The 18,241-nt window shown below is 45.7% G+C and overlaps 1 protein-coding gene across 1 annotated transcript in view; it reads left to right on the top strand.

Moving 5' to 3' along the window:
• The window catches only part of ITGA2 (integrin subunit alpha 2), a 192,287-nt gene that overhangs the window by 147,941 nt on the left and 26,105 nt on the right, over positions 1-18,241 (top strand). Inside the window, exons 18-23 of the mRNA XM_068249456.1 lie at positions 4,244-4,354; positions 9,719-9,801; positions 12,608-12,755; positions 16,444-16,536; positions 16,627-16,703; positions 17,289-17,372. Of these exons, the coding sequence (XP_068105557.1) occupies positions 4,244-4,354; positions 9,719-9,801; positions 12,608-12,755; positions 16,444-16,536; positions 16,627-16,703; positions 17,289-17,372 (596 nt within the window). The remainder of the gene's footprint in view (positions 1-4,243; positions 4,355-9,718; positions 9,802-12,607; positions 12,756-16,443; positions 16,537-16,626; positions 16,704-17,288; positions 17,373-18,241) is intronic.

The raw sequence follows: 18,241 nt of genomic DNA, 5'->3' as shown, positions 1-18,241 counted from the left end.
AGCTTAAGAGCTTGTTTGCTTCTGACATGTCTTTGTAAATGTCCCTCCCAGCTGCTCACTTACAACATGTAGGGTACCAGGGCTGAGAGAGAGAGAGAGAGACTGCTGGACTAGAACTACTATTAAGGTCTAAGGGTGTAGATGGAATTCGGTAATTATGGTAATTGGCGCCTAAAATTTCCATTCACTGCTATGGAAAATGCAAAGCATGGAACTTGATAATAAAGCTTATAATGGTAGTGGGTGGCCTGAGGATGACTTCTACTGATAGATGTTCCATATTGCCCTAGCAGCTGATGATGTGGAAATTAAAGGGGCCTTGTAGTGAATCCAAAAATGTCAATCAATTACTATATTCTAAAAGAGAAGTCTTTCCTAAAAGTACCGTAACTGTTTCTTACCTGGTAAAAGTTTAACATCTTTCTGATCCAGCAAGCTGAAAACTGAGTTGATATTCTCTGGGCTGGTGCACACCTAGAGTGCTTCTGAGCGCTTTTTAAAACACTAGCGTTTCGAAAAGGCTTTGCTAATGTTTCCGTATGGGATGGATCACACCAGAGCGATGTGATTTTTCCCAAAACACAAATGCATTTCTGAGGCGATTCAGCCTCAATGTTAGGTATAGGAAAGTGGAAAATCGCTCTGAAAAGCGCTAGATCAGATTTTCCAAGCGTTTTTTTGTAATAAAACCAGTACATTACAGCTCTACTGTACATAAAAAAATGCTCCAAAAATCGCTAGGTATAAATAAAAAATCGCTAGGCACATGCCTAGAATCTCTTAGAAAAATCACTTCTAAAAATGCTAAGCATTTGCGATTACGCTGGCGCTTTTAGGTGTGCACCGGCCCTCTCTCTGTTGGGCTGCTAAATAATACCTGTGATTTGAAATCCACATCTGTGATCAGCTACCTGCAGGTTTAGTCTGATTTGGGAGGGAAGTTTTCCACCCAGCCAGGGGCGCCTTTACCTACAGACAATATAGGCGGCCGCTTGGGGGCGGCAGGAGAGGGGGGGGGGGGCGCGCCGGAGGGGGGGGGGGGGTATTTCAATCAGCCTGTCACCGCTGTCACTGTATGTGCGTGTGACAAGCTCGTACCGATCGTTTCTTTCCCTGGAGTTCTCTGCCACTGCCTCTATGTACGCCCCCCGGGAAGCTCCCAGCCAATAGATTAACCTTCAAGCAGTGTTTTACACTGCTCCAATGTTTACACCTCCCTCCTCTCGGCCAGCCCCCCTCTATAGCAGCAGCCGCACGGGTATCTTGTTTACCTCGTGTGGCGCCGCCCCTAACTCCGCCCCTAATGCCCCCCCCCCCCGCGTGATTCGCCAGCCAGGGCGCCGGATGCTGCTAGCTAGCTAGTAGCTAGAGATTGTGCATCCGTCCTGAGCCCCCTGGCCCGCTGCGGTACTTCGTGTCTGGCTGCGATCATCCCCCTCCCAAAACACGTGGCTGGTGGCTTTTAGTCAGCCTGAATGTGGACACAGCCAGCACAGTGACACAGCAGCACACAGTGAGCAGAAATTGAGACATAAGGTAAGCCAGCCACCCTGGCCCCTATAGGATCTTTCCTGGCAGTGGACAGTCTACTCTCCTGAGTGTGGAAAGTTATTGTGTAATGCCAGCAGACGCCATCCTGTAAAATTAAACAATTTTTATTGTGCAGTGAATTTGCTATATCATATAGCACATTCACTGCACAATAAAAATCCTTTGATTTTACAGGATGGCGTCTGCTGGCATTACACAATAACTTTCCACACTCAGGAGATCAGCTAATGCAGTGTATGTATGATGCATCGTGTCACCAGACTAGAGGACCAAATTGCAGCTGTTGCTGCTTCCTGTAGAAACAGTCACAAGAGTTGGTTTGACTTTCTCTGCAATCCTCCACCAAACATACAAGTCTGCCCTGCTGGCCAGGGCCGAGCCCGGGCGGGTGCTGCGGGTGCATTGCACCTAGGCGCCTGTCTCAGACAGGCGCCGCCTGGCCGCTGCTCACCCCCTGTGGCCGCCGCTCCCTCCGTCCCTGTGGCCACCGCCGCTGCTCCCCCCCTCCCTCCTGGCGCCTCACTCAGACCTCGATCAGGTGGCGACCAATCGTGCGGGCGCTAGGACCCAGCACCTGCCCTGATATGCGGAAGTGACATCACTTCCGCATATAGAGCGGGTGCGTCCGGCGCCCGCTCGTACTGGTCGGGTCGCCACTGATCCTGAGGTCTGCAAGGTGAGGGGGAGCAGGAGCGGCGGCGGCTGGGGGGCTCCCTGTCACTCACTGCCTAAAGGGGCTCCCTGTCACTCACTGCTCAAACGGGCTCCCTGTCACTCACTAGCTAAAGGGGCTCCCTGTCACTCACTGCTCAAACGGGCTCCCTGTCACTCACTGCCTAAAGGGGCTCCCTGTCACTCACTGCTCAAACGGGCTCCCTGTCACTCGCTGCCTAAAGGGGCTCCCTGTCACTCACTGCTCAAACGAGCTCCCTGTCACTCGCTGCCTAAAGGGGCTCCCTGCCACTCACTGCTCAAACGGGCTCCCTGTCACTCACTGCCTAAAGGGGCTCCCTGTCACTCACTGCTCAAACGGGCTCCCTGTCACTCACTGCCTAAAGGGGCTCCCTGTCACTCACTGGTGAAAAACGGTCTCTTATTATGTGCATTTACTGGTGAAAAGCGGTCTCTTATTATGTGCATTTACTGGTAAAAAGCGGTCTCTTATTATGTGCATTTACTGGTGAAAAGCAGTCTCCTATTATGTGCATTAACTGGTGAAAACGGTCTCTTATTATGTGCATTTACTGGTGAAAAGCTGTCTCTTATTATGTGCATTTACTGGTGAAAAGCGGTCTCTCATTATGTGCATTTACTGGTGAAAAGCGGTCTCTTATTATGTGCATTTACTGGTGAAAAGCGGTCTCTTATTATGTGCATTTACTGGTGAAAAGCTGTCTCTTATTATGTGCATTTACTGGTGAAAAGCGGTCTCTCATTATGTGCATTTACTGGTGAAAAGCGGTCTCTTATTATGTGCATTTACTAGTGAAAAGCGGTCTCTTATTATGTGCATTTACTGGTGAAAAGCGGTCTCTTATTATGTGCATTTACTGGTGAAAAGCTGTCTCTCATTATGTGCATTTACTGATGAAAGGCTGCCTGTCATTACGTGCATTTACTGGTGAAACACTGTCTCTTATGTGCATTTAGTGGGGAAATTTTGTCAGTAAAAATAATCTTCTGTCAGTAAATTTTTAGGTATTTGTCAGTAAAAAATAACGTGAAAGGTTGGCAACACTGGCAGGCTGCGCGGCGCAACGGAAAAGATACAGGCAGCCCACCTCACGCTTGGGCTTGGCGGGGGGAGGAGCCGACGACAGCGAGCGTGAGTAGGGTGACCGCAGACAGCCATAAATACGCAGTGTGCGACTGCGTCGCACTCGCAGAGCCTCTCAACCTGAGTCAGTCCAGAGACTAGCAGACTGGCAGGCACCCAAAGCCAGCCAGGAGCAAGCCCATGGAAGAGGGGTAGGAATGGGGTATCACATGCATGCGTAAAGAGGTGGAAGGTGTGGGTGTGATTAGGCAGGGCATGGGTGTGGTTATGTGGTTGGGCGCGGTTAATTTAACCACTCCCATAGGTGCCAGAGAAAATCTTGCACCCAGGTGCCAGGCACCCCAGGCTCACCCCTGCTGCTGGCTGTATTATTTTACACTAGTGACTTTAGCCCGTTTAAAAACGGGCTAGGTCTATCTCTGCGCACCCGTCGCACGCGTGCTGTGAGCAGGGACAGTTGCCTTTTATTATATAGGATTGTTGTCTTCTCTGTGCATTAGGAAAATATCAGTCCTGTACCCTCACTGCAGCACTATGGGGGGGAAGGGGTTGACTGCCGGCAAGGAGGAGGGACACGGATACGCCAGATGGGGGCGCCACAGGTTCGCTCGCCTGGAGTGACAAAATGGCTAGAGGCACCCCTGCACCCAGCGCTGTTCAGGCTGATATACTGAAAACAGATCACAGATGTGGGATAACACTTGGATCAGAGGGAGACTGAAAAGCAGAGGCAGAGGGCAGGGAATCTGTCAGCAGTCAAATTACACTCAGATAGGGTGTGCAAGGCATATATGATATAACCATAGTCATTAAATTTCAGTTTTCTGCTAATTAATGTACAGTTTAAGTACAGAAACTATTTATGACTGTATCACATTGCTTTCTAACTATGCATCACTGTATTCATTTTCCCAGGAGACCTCTGACTCAGAAAATGCGCTGGGACTACGAATCAATATTGCTGCACAGAAACCAAACACCAGTCCAGTGCTAAACCCTTACTCAGCTGGTTCAAGTGAATGGTTTGTAAGTACGGAATTATATGCTTAGTTTTAATGGAAACACTGCTGAAATCGTTTTCTCTTGCCAGCAGTTTGCTTACACTAGTGGGGCACAGCAGGGTCAGCCATTCATACAGTGTTGTCACAGAGATTTCCAAAAAGACTGCACTGAAATAGATTCATTTTTCCTCATTGGGCACCTTATCTACTGTATGTTATATTTTTAACCTCCCAAAGAGTAAAAATATAATATAATTAAGGGATCCATCTAAAAATGGCACCTGCGAATAATGGCGCACGGTGTTGCCGCCAATCCGTTTGTCGCTTATCGCTATTTAACGTTAAAGCCTTATTGTTATTTAGCTCTGTTTATTTTATTGAAAATTAGCTTTAACTCACAGAACCCTCTCTGTACCTATCCCTAGACCCCCCTGGTGGTGCCTAACCCTAACCACTTCCGTGGTGGTGCCTAACCCTAAGCCCCCGGTGGTGCCTAGCCCTAACCACCCCCCTGGAGGTGCCTAACCTTAACCACCCCCCTGGTGGTGCCTAACCTTAACCACCCCCCTGGTGGTGCCTAACCTTAACCACCCCCCTGGTGGTGCCTAACCTTAACCACCCCCCTGGTGGTGTGTAACCCTAACCAGCCCCTGGTGGTGCCTAACCCTAACCACCCCCCTAATGGTGCGTAACCCTAACCACTTCCTTGGTGGTGCCTATCCCTAACCACTTCCTTGGTGGTGCCTAACCCTAAGCCCCCCTGGTGGTGGCTAGCCCTAACCAGCCCCCCTGCCCTGGAGGTGCCTAACCCTAACCACCCCCCTGTAGGTGCCTAACCCTAACCACCCCCTGGTGGTGCCTAACCTTACGATTCCGGCCAGAATTATGTCATTTCCGATTCCGGTAGTCGGAACGGAATTGCTAAACCTCTCAGAGAGATTTTAAAAAATGTTCAGCAGAATTCCGTTGCATTCCGCGGAACAGCTCCGGAATACCGCCGGAATGAATCGGAACCGGAATTTCGGATCGGCGGGATGCGGAATTACCGCGGAACGGAAAATTGCAATTCCGAGCATGCCTACCCCCTGGTGGTGCCTAACCCTAACCACCCCCCTGGTGGTACGTAACTCTAACCACCCCCCTGGTGGTGCCTAACCTTAACCCTTACCCTGGTGGTGCCTAACCCTGAGCCCCCCTGGTGGTGCCTAGCCCTAACCACCCCCCTGGTTGTGTTTAACCCTAACCACCCCCCTGGTGGTGCCTAACCCTAAGACCTCCCTGGTGGTGCCTAACCCTAACCACCCCCCTGGTGGTGCCTAACCCTAAGACCTCCCTGGTGGTGGCTAACCCCAACCACCCCCCTGGTGGTGCCTAACCCTAACCACCCCCCTCGATGTGCCTAACCCTAAGAGCTCCCTGGTGGTGCCTAACCCTAACTTTCCACTGGTGGTGCCTAACCCTTTAACCTTGACAGTGTTACATTAAATCCATTCACCGTTTTGCAGTTAAATAACGTCTGCAGTTTGGCTTACGTAGGGCGCTATTGATAAATAACGTTACTGTGCGCAATAATGTCTGCTGTTTGGCATATGAACGGCGCTATTGATAAATAACGTTAGTGTGTGCCGTTTTTCTTCTTTTTTCCCTGTGCGCCCTTATTATGCAGTACTAACGATAAATAGCGATAAGCGTATCTTTTTAATGCAGCGCCATTTTTATGCATTGGCGCTGTGCGCCATTATTCACTGATCCAATAATTAAGGTAAGAAAAGTAATATTGAAATGAAGTTAATCAGGAACAACTTACTTTGAGTGATTATTTTGCTTGTTAATGTGCTGAAAGGTTATTTTTATAAATTAGGTGATAAGTAATTTATGAAAAGTTTGTTGTAGCTTTGGATGTACAAGTAATATGTATGTATAGATCCGTGTGAGATGGGCTCATCCAGAGCATTGTTAACAGTCTTGTGTGTTGTAATCTATACTACTAATAGCAAACCTGAAGCAAAAAAATATATAATTAATTGTATGTGTAGTACGGATAATGAATAGAACAAGAACATTAGTAGCAAAGAAAAGAGATTCATATTTTTATTTTCAGTTATATAGTTTTTTTTTATAACATTGCATCATTCTCTCATATTTGCAGTTTAGAAACCACACTCTCTTTTAAGCTATAAAACAAAGCAGAAATAATGACCATTTGAACCTTCCTGCAGTAAAACCTTATCTCATGATGTCTCTCACTGTTTCTTGGCTCTTTAAGTGCTTCCGAAAACAGGACTGTATTCAACCCAAATTGGGTCGAATAGCTCAGAGAAGCTCTTGTGCATAGATAACAACTTAAGTTTTTAACTCTTCCTTTACTGGAAAACAATATGAGACTCTTTTCTTTTCCACTTATGTACAATATATTTCTTAGCTGTATTACACGTACAGTTCATTATATCATAAGTTTATTTCCGCTACAGGTCTGTTTCATTCATTCTGTTTCCTGAGCTACCTAATATTTACTGTTTTATCTACAAAATACTTTTTTCAGCACTTAACAAGTGAAAAATGTAGCAAGTAACTTTTATTAGACTTAGACTCCTTTTCTACCGTACTTGATTTTTCCCATTTTTAGGATCTTTCGGGATCTGTAAAATGCGAGAGCAGCAGCAGCATTATGTAAATCGCAGGAACAGGTTTTCCATTAGCCAAAGGACCTTTTCTTCTCTACTTGCCTGTTCACACATATCCATTGCAGTGTACACTGTGGCTTGCTTACATAAAGAATTGAATGTGTGCATTAAACACCAAGTGAACACCTGACTTATCTGGCTTTGCAAATTTGGCCTTATGGGCTATTCATGAGGCAATGCTCATGCAAAAATGCATTTGCTTTCGCATGCCAAACTATGCAGGGTCAAAAACCTGCGGGAATTAGTTCATGCTTCATTAGCACTATCCAGGAGCGCCACGGGGAGGCTTCCCAATGCCCCCAATGCCAGACTTGCTAGGGTTAAACTTGGTGTTTGAGCATGCATACATTTTCTCATGGAAAACACTGTGGTTTGCAAAGGACAAAGTCAGACAGCATTTTTCTGAACAGCGGTCGGCATTATGATCCATCTGCTCTACAGGTGCAACAAATACTGCAACAAACCACAGCATAGCTCAGAGCAGTACAACACCAGCACAGGCAGTACAATACAGATGCAGTAATGCTCTAGCATAGTGTGACTCAAGCCTATGTTCACAGTGAGGTTTTGCGGTGCAATGTAAGAGAGGCACTTTAACACGCAGAATCACACTGCAATTAAGTCTGTACGACCTCCAGAGTGTATCCGGTATCCCACCGAGGAGCATGCAGTGCATTACAGCATAACATACATGTTAACAGTGGAAGTGAAGCATACTTTTCATTGACTGTATGCTTCACTGTATATGGCACAACACATGCAAAACATGTGATGCCGCTTTTCTGTTGTGATCCTGTTTTACAGGGAATGTAACTCAGCTTCCCATTGTGATCCTAGCCCAGGACAGGATTTACCATAAGGCACTGTAGGCACGTGCCTACAGGCACCTGATGATGGAAAGGCAGATCAATTCCCTCCGCTAGAGCCTCCCACCTTCCTTCCCTATGCAGAGTCCCGAGCAGAGTGTAAATGAGAGGTTACTCACCCAGCTCTCTGCATTCCACTGACGAAATCTCCCTTCAGTCGTGGGCACCACTAGCTACTTAACCACTTAACGACCGCCTAACGCCGATAGGTGGCGGCAGGTCGTAAGTGGTTTCCCATGGAAACGGCCGCTCGTTCAAGCGGCCTTTCCATGTCAGTTCACGGAGGGTGTTTCCGTGAACTGCCTGCGAGCCTCCGATCGCGGCTCGCAGGCTTAATGTAAACACACAGGGAAGAAATCCCTGCTGTTTACATCATACGGCGCTGCTGCGCAGCAGCGCCGTAAAGCAGATCGGCGATCCCCGGCCTCTGATTGGCCGGGGATCACCGGCATCTGATAGGCTGAAGCCTATCAGAGGCGGCACAGGACGCATCGCCGTCCTGCGCCGCCCAGGGGACGGAGCAGAGGGAGGGAAAGAGAGGAAGGCCCGATATCGCTGCAGAGGGGGGATTTGAGTAGCCCCCCCGCTAACCACAAATAGCCGGCGGCGATCAGATCCCCCCGGCAGGACATCCCCATGGTGGGGAAAAAAGGGGGGAAGTCTGGTCGCCCTGGCTGCCACACGATCTGTGCTGTGGGCTGGAGAGCCCACGCAGCACAGATCTGAAGAAAAAAGCCCGGTCCTTAAAGAGAAACTCCAACCTAGAATTGAACTTTATCCCAATCAGTTGCTTATACCCCCTTTTACATGAGAAATATAATGATTTTCACAAACAGACCATCAGGGGGCACTGTATGACTGATTTTGTGCTGAAACCCCTCCCACAAGAAGCTCTGAGGACCGCGGTACTCTGGGCAAACTGCCACAATGTAACAATGTTCACAGACAGGAAATAGCTGTTTACAGCTGTCTCTAGCAGCCAAAACAGCTAGGAGCAGCTACATAACCTGCCCACGGTAAAAATGTCACCATGTAATAAATGTCAGAATGTACATCGGGGAGAGGAAAGATTTTACAATGAGCAAACACTGACTAAATCATTTATACATAATTATGGTAAAAAATAAAGCACTTTTTTTTACTACATCATTTTCACTGGAGTTCCTCTTTAAGTGGTTAATACTGAGGGTACCTTTAGCTACCTAAGGCTGAGAGACAGTGAACTGAAAGGTGCCAGGACATCTCTGCCTATAGGCTGCAGTGATGTTAATTCAGGCCTGTCCTAAGTACTAGCCTAAAAGAGACCAACATTTCTGGCCAAAATGTTAGACCTTACAGTTACTTTAGGGGTTTTATTTTGCTTGCACAAATCTTTTTTTTTAGTTTCTATGTTTCAGATCCTTTTCACACCAGGGTGATGCTGTGCGGTATTTTTATGGCACCCCACTGCCGGGCAATGAAGCTCTATGGAGACTTTCATACTGCCACGTTACAGTGCAGCACCACGGAAGTGATGTTTTCGCTGCATCCCTGGAGCAGGGCCAGAACTACATTATCACGCGGATTCCGTATCAACTTGCGGCGATCTGTGTCGGTCCGGAGCCATGTTAGTCTACTGGGACGCATGTTGGCCTCGCGATGTCGCGGCAAACATGCGCGGAAGTGTACTTTAATAACACACTTCCGCGTACCCGAAGCAGGAAGTGACGGCAATAGCGCGGTGTTCCCTGAAGGCCTGTTTCTGGCGGTGCGATGTGGTGAAGTTTACAGTGTAAAACCGGCCTCGAGATTTCTGTTTACACACTGATATTTTACTTGATTATTTTTTCCCTGAATTAGATTCCCTTCCTAAAAGACTGTGGGGAGGATGGAGTGTGTACATCAGACCTGGTGCTACAAATCGAGCAGAAACCAAAGGATATGTGAGTCCTAAATCCTTGTTTTTATACAACTCAGTATTGCTTCATGCTGTTTCTGATGTGTTAGGTAAATACTGTATATGTTGAAGAGCAATTAGAAATTAAAGAGGAACTGTAGGAAAATAACATAATGAATAAATTGCTTATTCATTTATAGATTACTTAGTCAGTGTTTGCCCATTGTAAAATCTTTCCTCTCCCTGATTTACATTCTGAAATGTATCACATCTTTAGTCCTGCCAGGTGATCTGCATGGAATGTTCATTAATTAGAGTTGTTTGCACAGAGGGAGATATTGCTTGCTTGTAGTAGTTGGAAAAAGCTGTTTTTCCCACAATGCAATGAGCATCACAGACAGCAAACTGTCAGGACCATGGCCCTGACATCACACTGTGGGAGGGGTTTCCAGACAATACAGGCCCGGATTTACATCACCGGAGCCTATAGCACAGATGCCCTGTCATCCGAGACTTCATCCTCCATGTTCCTACAAACCCCCACCAAACTGCACTGCAAGTGTGCTGGCTGGCCCAGCTGTCACCTCTCCCTTACTTCCCTTGCCCATCATAGGTAGCTACAGGTGCCCCTTAGTATTAGTTAGCTAGAGGCACCTCAGTATTAAGTAGCTAGAGGTACCCTTGACTGGAGGGAGGTCTGGCCAGTGGAATGCCAAACCTCTCATTTACGCTCTGCATAGGGAAGGAGAAAGGCACTAGGGGAGAGACGTGAGCCACCTTTCCATCATCTGGCACCTGTAGGCACGTGCCTACAGTGCCTTATGGTGAATCTGGCCCTGCCACAATATCAGCCCCCCCCCCCTCAACCCACTGCCCCCACCCGACCCCTTCCCATGATCTATTTTAAAAAAGGAAAGATTTCTTGTGGGAAAGGGGGTGTCAGCTACTCATTGGGATTAAGTTCAATCCTCGGGTGGAGTTCCTCTTTAAAGAAAACTACATGAGCCTTTATCCAGTTTTAATGCAGCCTGGTTTCTGTGTTGGAAACAATTATCACTAGTCTGATCCTGCATACAGAAAGCCAAATATCTGCTCTTAGAATGCATTCTCTGTAATCCCACAATTAAATGTACAGTCAGTGGGGCAGCAATAGGGGATGCAGAGGTTGCAACCGCACTGGGGCCCTGGACCAGAGGGGCCCACTTGGGGCCTTCCCTCAGCCACAGTATTAGCACTTCAATGGTACTAAGCTGGTATTGATCACTTCTATAGATGCTTTGAATAGCGGTTATCATTAACAATCCACTCCTCTGCTTACACCTCTCATACTGTGGTTGTCCTTAGCAGGTTTTTTTTTTGCACCATATGAATTGTTATGTATAGAATGCTTGGCGGGCCCAGTGTAAAACTTGCCCTAGGGCCCAAAGCTTTTGAGATCCCATCCACATTTGCTTTTACTTTGCTGTTACACATACATATCAAACAGCAGCATGGATATCCTTGGTAATAGCGGTGCCAGCAGCAGAAGCTAAACCTGTGTCTTCTAGTGATATGACTGATCGCCATCATGATGTGACAGCGTTTCCAAATATTGGAAACTCTATTCGCCTTGCTCTCTTCCTTCTCTCATTAGGACCAAGTGGCCACAGTGTCCTGTTACAGTACATATTATAGACATTTTTTTACAGTACAGCAGGCGCATAATTATAACAGCCCAAACATGCTGCCAACCCCACCCCGCCTCCTCTACACAAGTCACAGTATTATGTAGCTTCCAACACCCACCCTCCCCCTTCCCCCGAATAGGCACAGTAGTAGCAGCAGCGAACCGTTATACATTACCTGCTTCTGGCAGCAACAAGCAAAGGTCGGTTCAGGCAGCAGACAAGAATGGTCAAACAAGCCAAGGGTCAATTCCAGATAATAATAATACAGATAAGAGTACGCACCCAGCAACTAGCCACAGCTATGCTATCACGGGCGATGACTGGGAGCACTCAGCAGGTTTAAATACAACTGTCATCCAATAAGTGGCCGGCCACACTCTGCACATCCAATCAGACAGCAGTATCCTGCCTAAGTGTCAGCTGTATAATCAGCTGACACTGTGCTGTCAGCTGACCGCAGTCAGCTGACTACTGTTTACCTTTGCAGAGTGCGTACTGAGAATGTGCCCTCCGCCTATCAGGAAGTGCGGCCTGTGTTCCAGCCTGCACGTCATCAGCGGGGAACAAGCGCCAAGACCCGAAAGTAGAGGTCTCAGCGCGGCTCTCGGCGCAACTATCACCAGATACAGATAAATTCCTTATACCCCCTTTGTGCTTGTTTCCCTCCTTGTGAGGGCTAAGTCTGGTCACCATGTGGCCTTACTGCTGTGTTTTTCAAAAGTGCAACCATCACCACCCTCTCTGGCTACCCGGGTGGAGTCTGGTTTGTGCATCTTCTTCACCTGCTTTCCAGTGGCTGGTTGCTCCCTATGCAACCTCCCTTTGTATTAATTTTGCCTTATTATCATTTTTATACACTTTGTGACGTACTGCACCATTTGGGCTCCCGTTGTGTCTGTGTTTTTTTTTCTAGGGTGCTTTGCTCACCCTTCCACACAGTTCAGCTGGTTGGTTCATTTGACTTGTCCAATTTTCATTAAATTTGCACACAAGCAGGAAAAATTTGCATCTTGTTGACCATCTCTACTCAACACTGATTATTTCATTTCAGTGGCACCTGAGATATATTAGGTAGCAAATTATGAGTCAGTTCTTAGAGGTGATGTGTTGTAAGCAAGAGAAATGGGCGAGCATAAAGATTTGTTCAACTCCTGCATTTAATTACATTTTTTTTTATCCTAACAGCAAATCGCAGTATGTGGTCAGTGACAAAAACAGACGGCTGGTTTTTCAAGTCACAATGACAAATAAAAAAGGCCAGGAGAATGCGTACAACGCAAACCTCAAGACTGTTTTCTCAGAAAATCTCTTCTTTGCATCTTCAACAGCTTCAGTAAGTGATCTGTTTATAAAATTTTGTACAGTAGATTTGACATCAGTGATGGCCTATTGGCCTCACATAAGAAAGGTTCTGCATCTTATACACAAAAATATCCCATCACTAAACATGCCGAAATACTTCATAGTTTTAGGCCAATGGTTATGTGGGTTGAATAGTAAGTGAAATGTAGTCTGGTGTTAGTCGAGGAGCAGAAATGCAGACATCAAACCAACAAACGTTGATTCCGGTGATCCCTTTAATGACTAACTGTACATGGTTTATTGCAAGCTTTCAAAATGTTAAGTTTCTTCTTCAGGCATTATACAGAACTGGATCAGAACCTAACTATAACCATACAATTCTGATCCAGTTCTGTACAATGCCTGAAGAAGAAACTTAATATATCGAAAGCTTGCAATAAACCATGTACAGGATCTTCTCAAAAAATTAGCATATTGTGATAAAGTTCATTATTTTCTGTAATGTACTGATAAACATTAGACTTTCATATATTTTAGATTCAAATACACACAACTGAAGTAGTTCAAGCCTTTTATTGTTTTAATATTGAGCTTTTGGCATACAGCTCATGAAAACCCAAATTTCCTATCTAAAAAATTAGCATATTTCATCCGACCAATAAAAGAAAAGTGTTTTTAAAACAAAAAAAGTAAACCTTCAAATAATTATGTTCAGTTATGCACTCAGTACTTGGTCGGGAATCCTTTTGCAGAAATGACTGCTTCAATGCGGCGTGGCATGGAGGCAATCAGCCTGTGGCACTGCTCAGGTGTTATGGAGGTCCAGGATGCTTTGATAGCGGCCTTAAGCTCATCCAGAGTGTTGGGTCTTGCGTCTCTCAACTTTCACTTCACAATATCCCACAGATTCTCTATGGGGTTCAGGTCAAGAGAGTTGGCAGGCCAATTGAGCACAGTAATACCATGTTCAGTAAACCATTTACCAGTGGTTTTGGCACTGTGAGCAGGTGCCAGGTCGTGCAGAAAAATTAAATCTTCATCTCCATAAAGCTTTTCAGCAGATGGAAGCATGAAGTGCTCCAAAATCTCCTGATAGCTAGCTGCATTAACCCTGCCCTTGATAAAACACAGTGGACCAACACCAGCAGCTGACATGGCACCCCAGACCATCACTGACTGTGGGTATTTGACACTGGACGTCAGGCATTTTGGCATTTCCCTCTCTCCAGTCTTCCTCCAGACTCTGGCACCTTGATTTCCGAATGACATGTAAAAGTTGCTTTCATCCGAAAAAAAAGTACTTTGGACCACTGAGCAACAGTCCAGTGCTGCTTCTCTGTAGCCCAGGTCAGGCGCTTCTGCCGCTGTTTCTGGTTCAAAAGTGGGTTCATGCTTCCATCTGCTGAAAAGCATTATGGAGATGAAGATTTCATTTTTCAGCAAGACCTGGCACCTGCTCACAGTGCCAAAACCACTGGTAAATGGTTTACTGACCATGGTATTACTGTGCTCAATTGGCCTGCCAACTCTCTTGACCTGAACCCCATAAAGAATCTGTGGGATATTGTGAAGAGAAAGTTGAGAGACGCAAGACCCAACATTCTGGATGAGCTTAAGGCCGCTATTGAAGCATCCTGGGCCTCCATAACACCTGAGCAGCGCCACAGGCTGATTGCCTCCATGCCACGCCACATTGAAGCAGTCATTTCTGCAAAAGGATTCCCGACCAAGTATTGAGTGCATAACTGAACATAATTATTTGAAGGTTTACTTTTTTTGTTTTAAAAACACTTTTCTTTTATTGGTCGGATGAAATATGCTAATTTTTTTAGATAGGAAATTTGGGTTTTCATGAGCTGTATGCCAACATCATCAATATTAAAACAATAAAAGGCTTGAACTACTTCAGTTGTGTGTATTTGAATCTAAAATATATGAAAGTCTAATGTTTATCAGTACATTACAGAAAATAATGAACTTTATCACAATATGCTAACTTTTTGAGAAGATCCTGTACATGCCTTATTTCTTCTATCCTATAAGTTCCTATGCCTGTTCTAATGTGGTCTGTCTTACTGCAGCCTTTCCTACTTGCACAGTGACTGTATTATCTCTGTTATATGATCTAATCTTCTCTCTTCTGCTGGCTCTGTCGGGCTGAGGCAGTCAGACTGGAATGTGCAGGGCTGCTTGTCATTGGATAGAAGCGATACACACCCTCTGCAGGCCCCCTGCAAGCTCTGTATGACTCACACACTCTGCTTATGTGAGCCTATCACAAGCTAGTTCGTTTGTTTGTAAACACTGCCTAAAACTGTTAATCACCAGCCAGGATTGCAGCAGGGAGTGGCAGAAACAGCACAGAGGGGCACAGGAGAAAATAAGGAATAGAATGGTATGCTTTTTTTTTGTAAGAATTTTAGAGTACAGATTCTCTTTAAAAAGGTATCACCAGAATCAACGTTTGTTGGTTTGATGTGGGTTTTATAATACTGTAAGTGTAACCAGGGGCATAACTACAAATTACGGGGACCTCCTTAATGTTCACAACCCTTCCCTTGCCTCACCTTGGTGACACAACATGGGCTTCCATCAGTCATAAAACAAGTGAGGCCTTCGGGATCTTCACACCCATAATTTGTGTAGAAACACCTGATTTGGAGTATCAGAGAAAAGTAAGGTTGGGGCCCCACCACAACTCCAGGCCCTCCTGTAGTCACAGGTACTGCTCCCCATATTTACGCCCCTGACTGTAACTTATCAGATTTGAAGTTCCTCATTACCTGAATGTTTTGGGTGGTTTAATCCTGAAGAGCTTTGAGTTTTACGCTCATACATAAGAGATAAAGAAAACTGTGCACACAATATGGTTTTCTCATGCGATAGCTGTGGGTGCTCAGACAAGTCTCGGTGTATAAAACTACCCGGTTTCATCCAGAATAATTATAACACAATACTGGAACACCAATATTTAAGCTAGGTGGTTTAGGACCAGAGGTGTTTTGCCTGATCTGTGCTGCGTGCACTCTCCAGCCCGCAGCACAGATCAGGATTATGCCAGGGCGATCAGACTTACCCCCTTTTTTCCCCACTAGGGGGATGTCCTGCTGGGGGGGGGGGGTCTGATCGCCGCCGGCTTGCTGCGCTTTGCGGGGGCTCTTCAAAGCCCCCCTCCGTAGCGTTTTCGGCGCTCCCTTCCTCTCCGTCCCTCCCTCTCCTTCCATGGGCCGTCCTGCGCATTATAGTATAGGCTTCAGCCTATCATATGCCGGCGATCCCCGGCCAATCAGAGGCCGGGGATCGCCGATCTGCCTTACGGCTGATGTAAACAGCGGGGATTTCTTCCCCCCGTGTTTACATTTTGCTGGCGAGCCGCGATCGGCGGCTCTCCGGCTGTTTACGGAGACACCCTCCGTGAACTGACATTGAAAGGCCGCTCGATCCACTTAAGACCTGCCGACATTAGGCGGTCGTTAAGTGGTTAAACCATGCAAAAAATTAATCAGAATACCAACTTTTTGGAACACCTAAGCGTCCCTTTATCAAGGACAAATGCAATTATAGTCCAGAATGTGAATCTGGCTATTTTATTGAAGAAAGGATAAGCGGGTCAGAGCTGTACCCAGTACAGATCTCTACTTACGCTAAGCCTTTAGTTACACTGCTGACAGAGGAGTGAGATTTCATGTCTATAATAACCTGTGGGTTTACGTTGGCAGAGTGACGGAACAGAAGTGCTGTGCCAGATGGGTAACACACAGGGGTCTGTCAGCTGTCTGGTGGGATTTCCTCTCCTGAAGCCGGGACAAACGGTATGCACCTATTTTCACCTCTAGCTTGATGATGTTACTGTTTTGGAGTCATCCATGTAGGTATCTGACCTTCATTCTTCTTTTTTTAAGGTATCATTTGATATTGGGTTTGATTTTAACCTCAAGCAACTCCAGGATAAAGCATACATATTTTTCCAAGCTACAAGGTACTGATCGGCTAGTTCCATAATTATCTTTTATTTCCAAGCACTTTGCAATGAATAGGGAGTGCTGAATACAAACTTGCATACATGACAAATACAAACTATGGCACAGGAGAAGGAACAACTGGTCAACAATCAGACAGGTTGCCAGGTTAAAGGTGACCCCAACCAGAATTAGTTTTTTTCATTTATGAATGGAGTCTGTTGGTCTGTCAGTTGGGCCCCCAGTGGAGAGGTTAGGAACCAGAAACAGCATTTTAACAGGAAAAACAGGAGACAAATAACATATATATTGCGCTTTTCTCCTGGTGGATTCAAAGCGCCAGAGCTGCAGCCGCTAGGGAGTGCTCTATAGGCAGTAGTCTTTTTTATTAGTGTTTTTATTAGTGTTCGCCTCGACCGAGTTTCATCCAGAGTGTATATGAGGCTCTACACATAGTAGATAGGGGTTAATATAAAGAAGGGGGAAGGTTGGGGTTAGGCATCCACATGGGGTTAATACCAAGACTGATTCATAGATATCACTAAGCAATAAAATTAGTCAATTCAACTGTCTTATAATTTACTGAATTAAATGTGTTTTTTCAGTGAAAGCAATGAGGCGTACGATGGAGACAATTCCGTTAATAGAACTATTGATGTGAAGTATGATGCAGAGATCCACTTAACAAGGTAAACATTACGATTTGCATTATTTGTGAATAGTATCTCATGTTTGCTCATGCATTTTGATGTATTAGAGAAAATGCATTGACTCCGACGTGAATGGGTAACGTGGAATTTGTACAGAGCATGATGGTCGGGCAGCTACATAGAGCGCTGTACATATACGGTATATACATATAACTAGAGCATGTTTAATTAAGCACTGCACATTTCACGTATTGTAGGCAACTAAGGCTTAAAGTGGTATAAAACTCTGACGAAACAGTCAATAAAAATGTGTTTTCCTACTTTTTATTTCTCATACAGTTATCATATTTGCTTTTGTGCATAAGTAATATTGTCTGTTTAAAAATTACAAATTCCCAAAGTACAGTTTATTTGCTCTGAATGCTGCCATTGCATCTTACTGCATAGCTGCTGTATTTATATCCAGTGATCACTCTTCAGCTCGTTCTGTTTCTACAATGTGTGCAGACTGCAGTTCAGTGTGAGCAAGCTGCTGACTGTATACTTAATGTATCCAGCGACAGAATGTAAACAAAATATAATGTTATCACCTCTTTCGAAGCTGCCAGAAGCTTTCCACTGAAGCAGGAGCTTTCCACTAAAGAACAGAGAGCTGTGTTTAACTGCTTGAACGCTGCTCTGCTATAGTTTTGTGGTAGTAGATTTTATGCTGTAAATAATTTTTTAGAATCAGAAACGGCCTAAGAGGATAGGGAGGAAGAAGTGACTGCAGGGGGAGAGGGGCCTGTACAGAGTTCCAAAGTTCTTCTCACAGAGTCCATAGTCATGTCATGGCTGTCCTCAGGGTAGCTCACAGTGTAATATTATGCAACTAGTAAAAAAGCCCCACCCGCTTAATAACAGGTACT

The sequence above is a fragment of the Hyperolius riggenbachi genome, chromosome 1 (assembly GCF_040937935.1).
Source record: "Hyperolius riggenbachi isolate aHypRig1 chromosome 1, aHypRig1.pri, whole genome shotgun sequence".
Classification (NCBI taxonomy): Eukaryota; Metazoa; Chordata; class Amphibia; order Anura; family Hyperoliidae; genus Hyperolius; species Hyperolius riggenbachi.
Note: the sequence above shows the minus strand (reverse complement) of the source record. Positions and strands in the feature narration are given on the sequence as shown.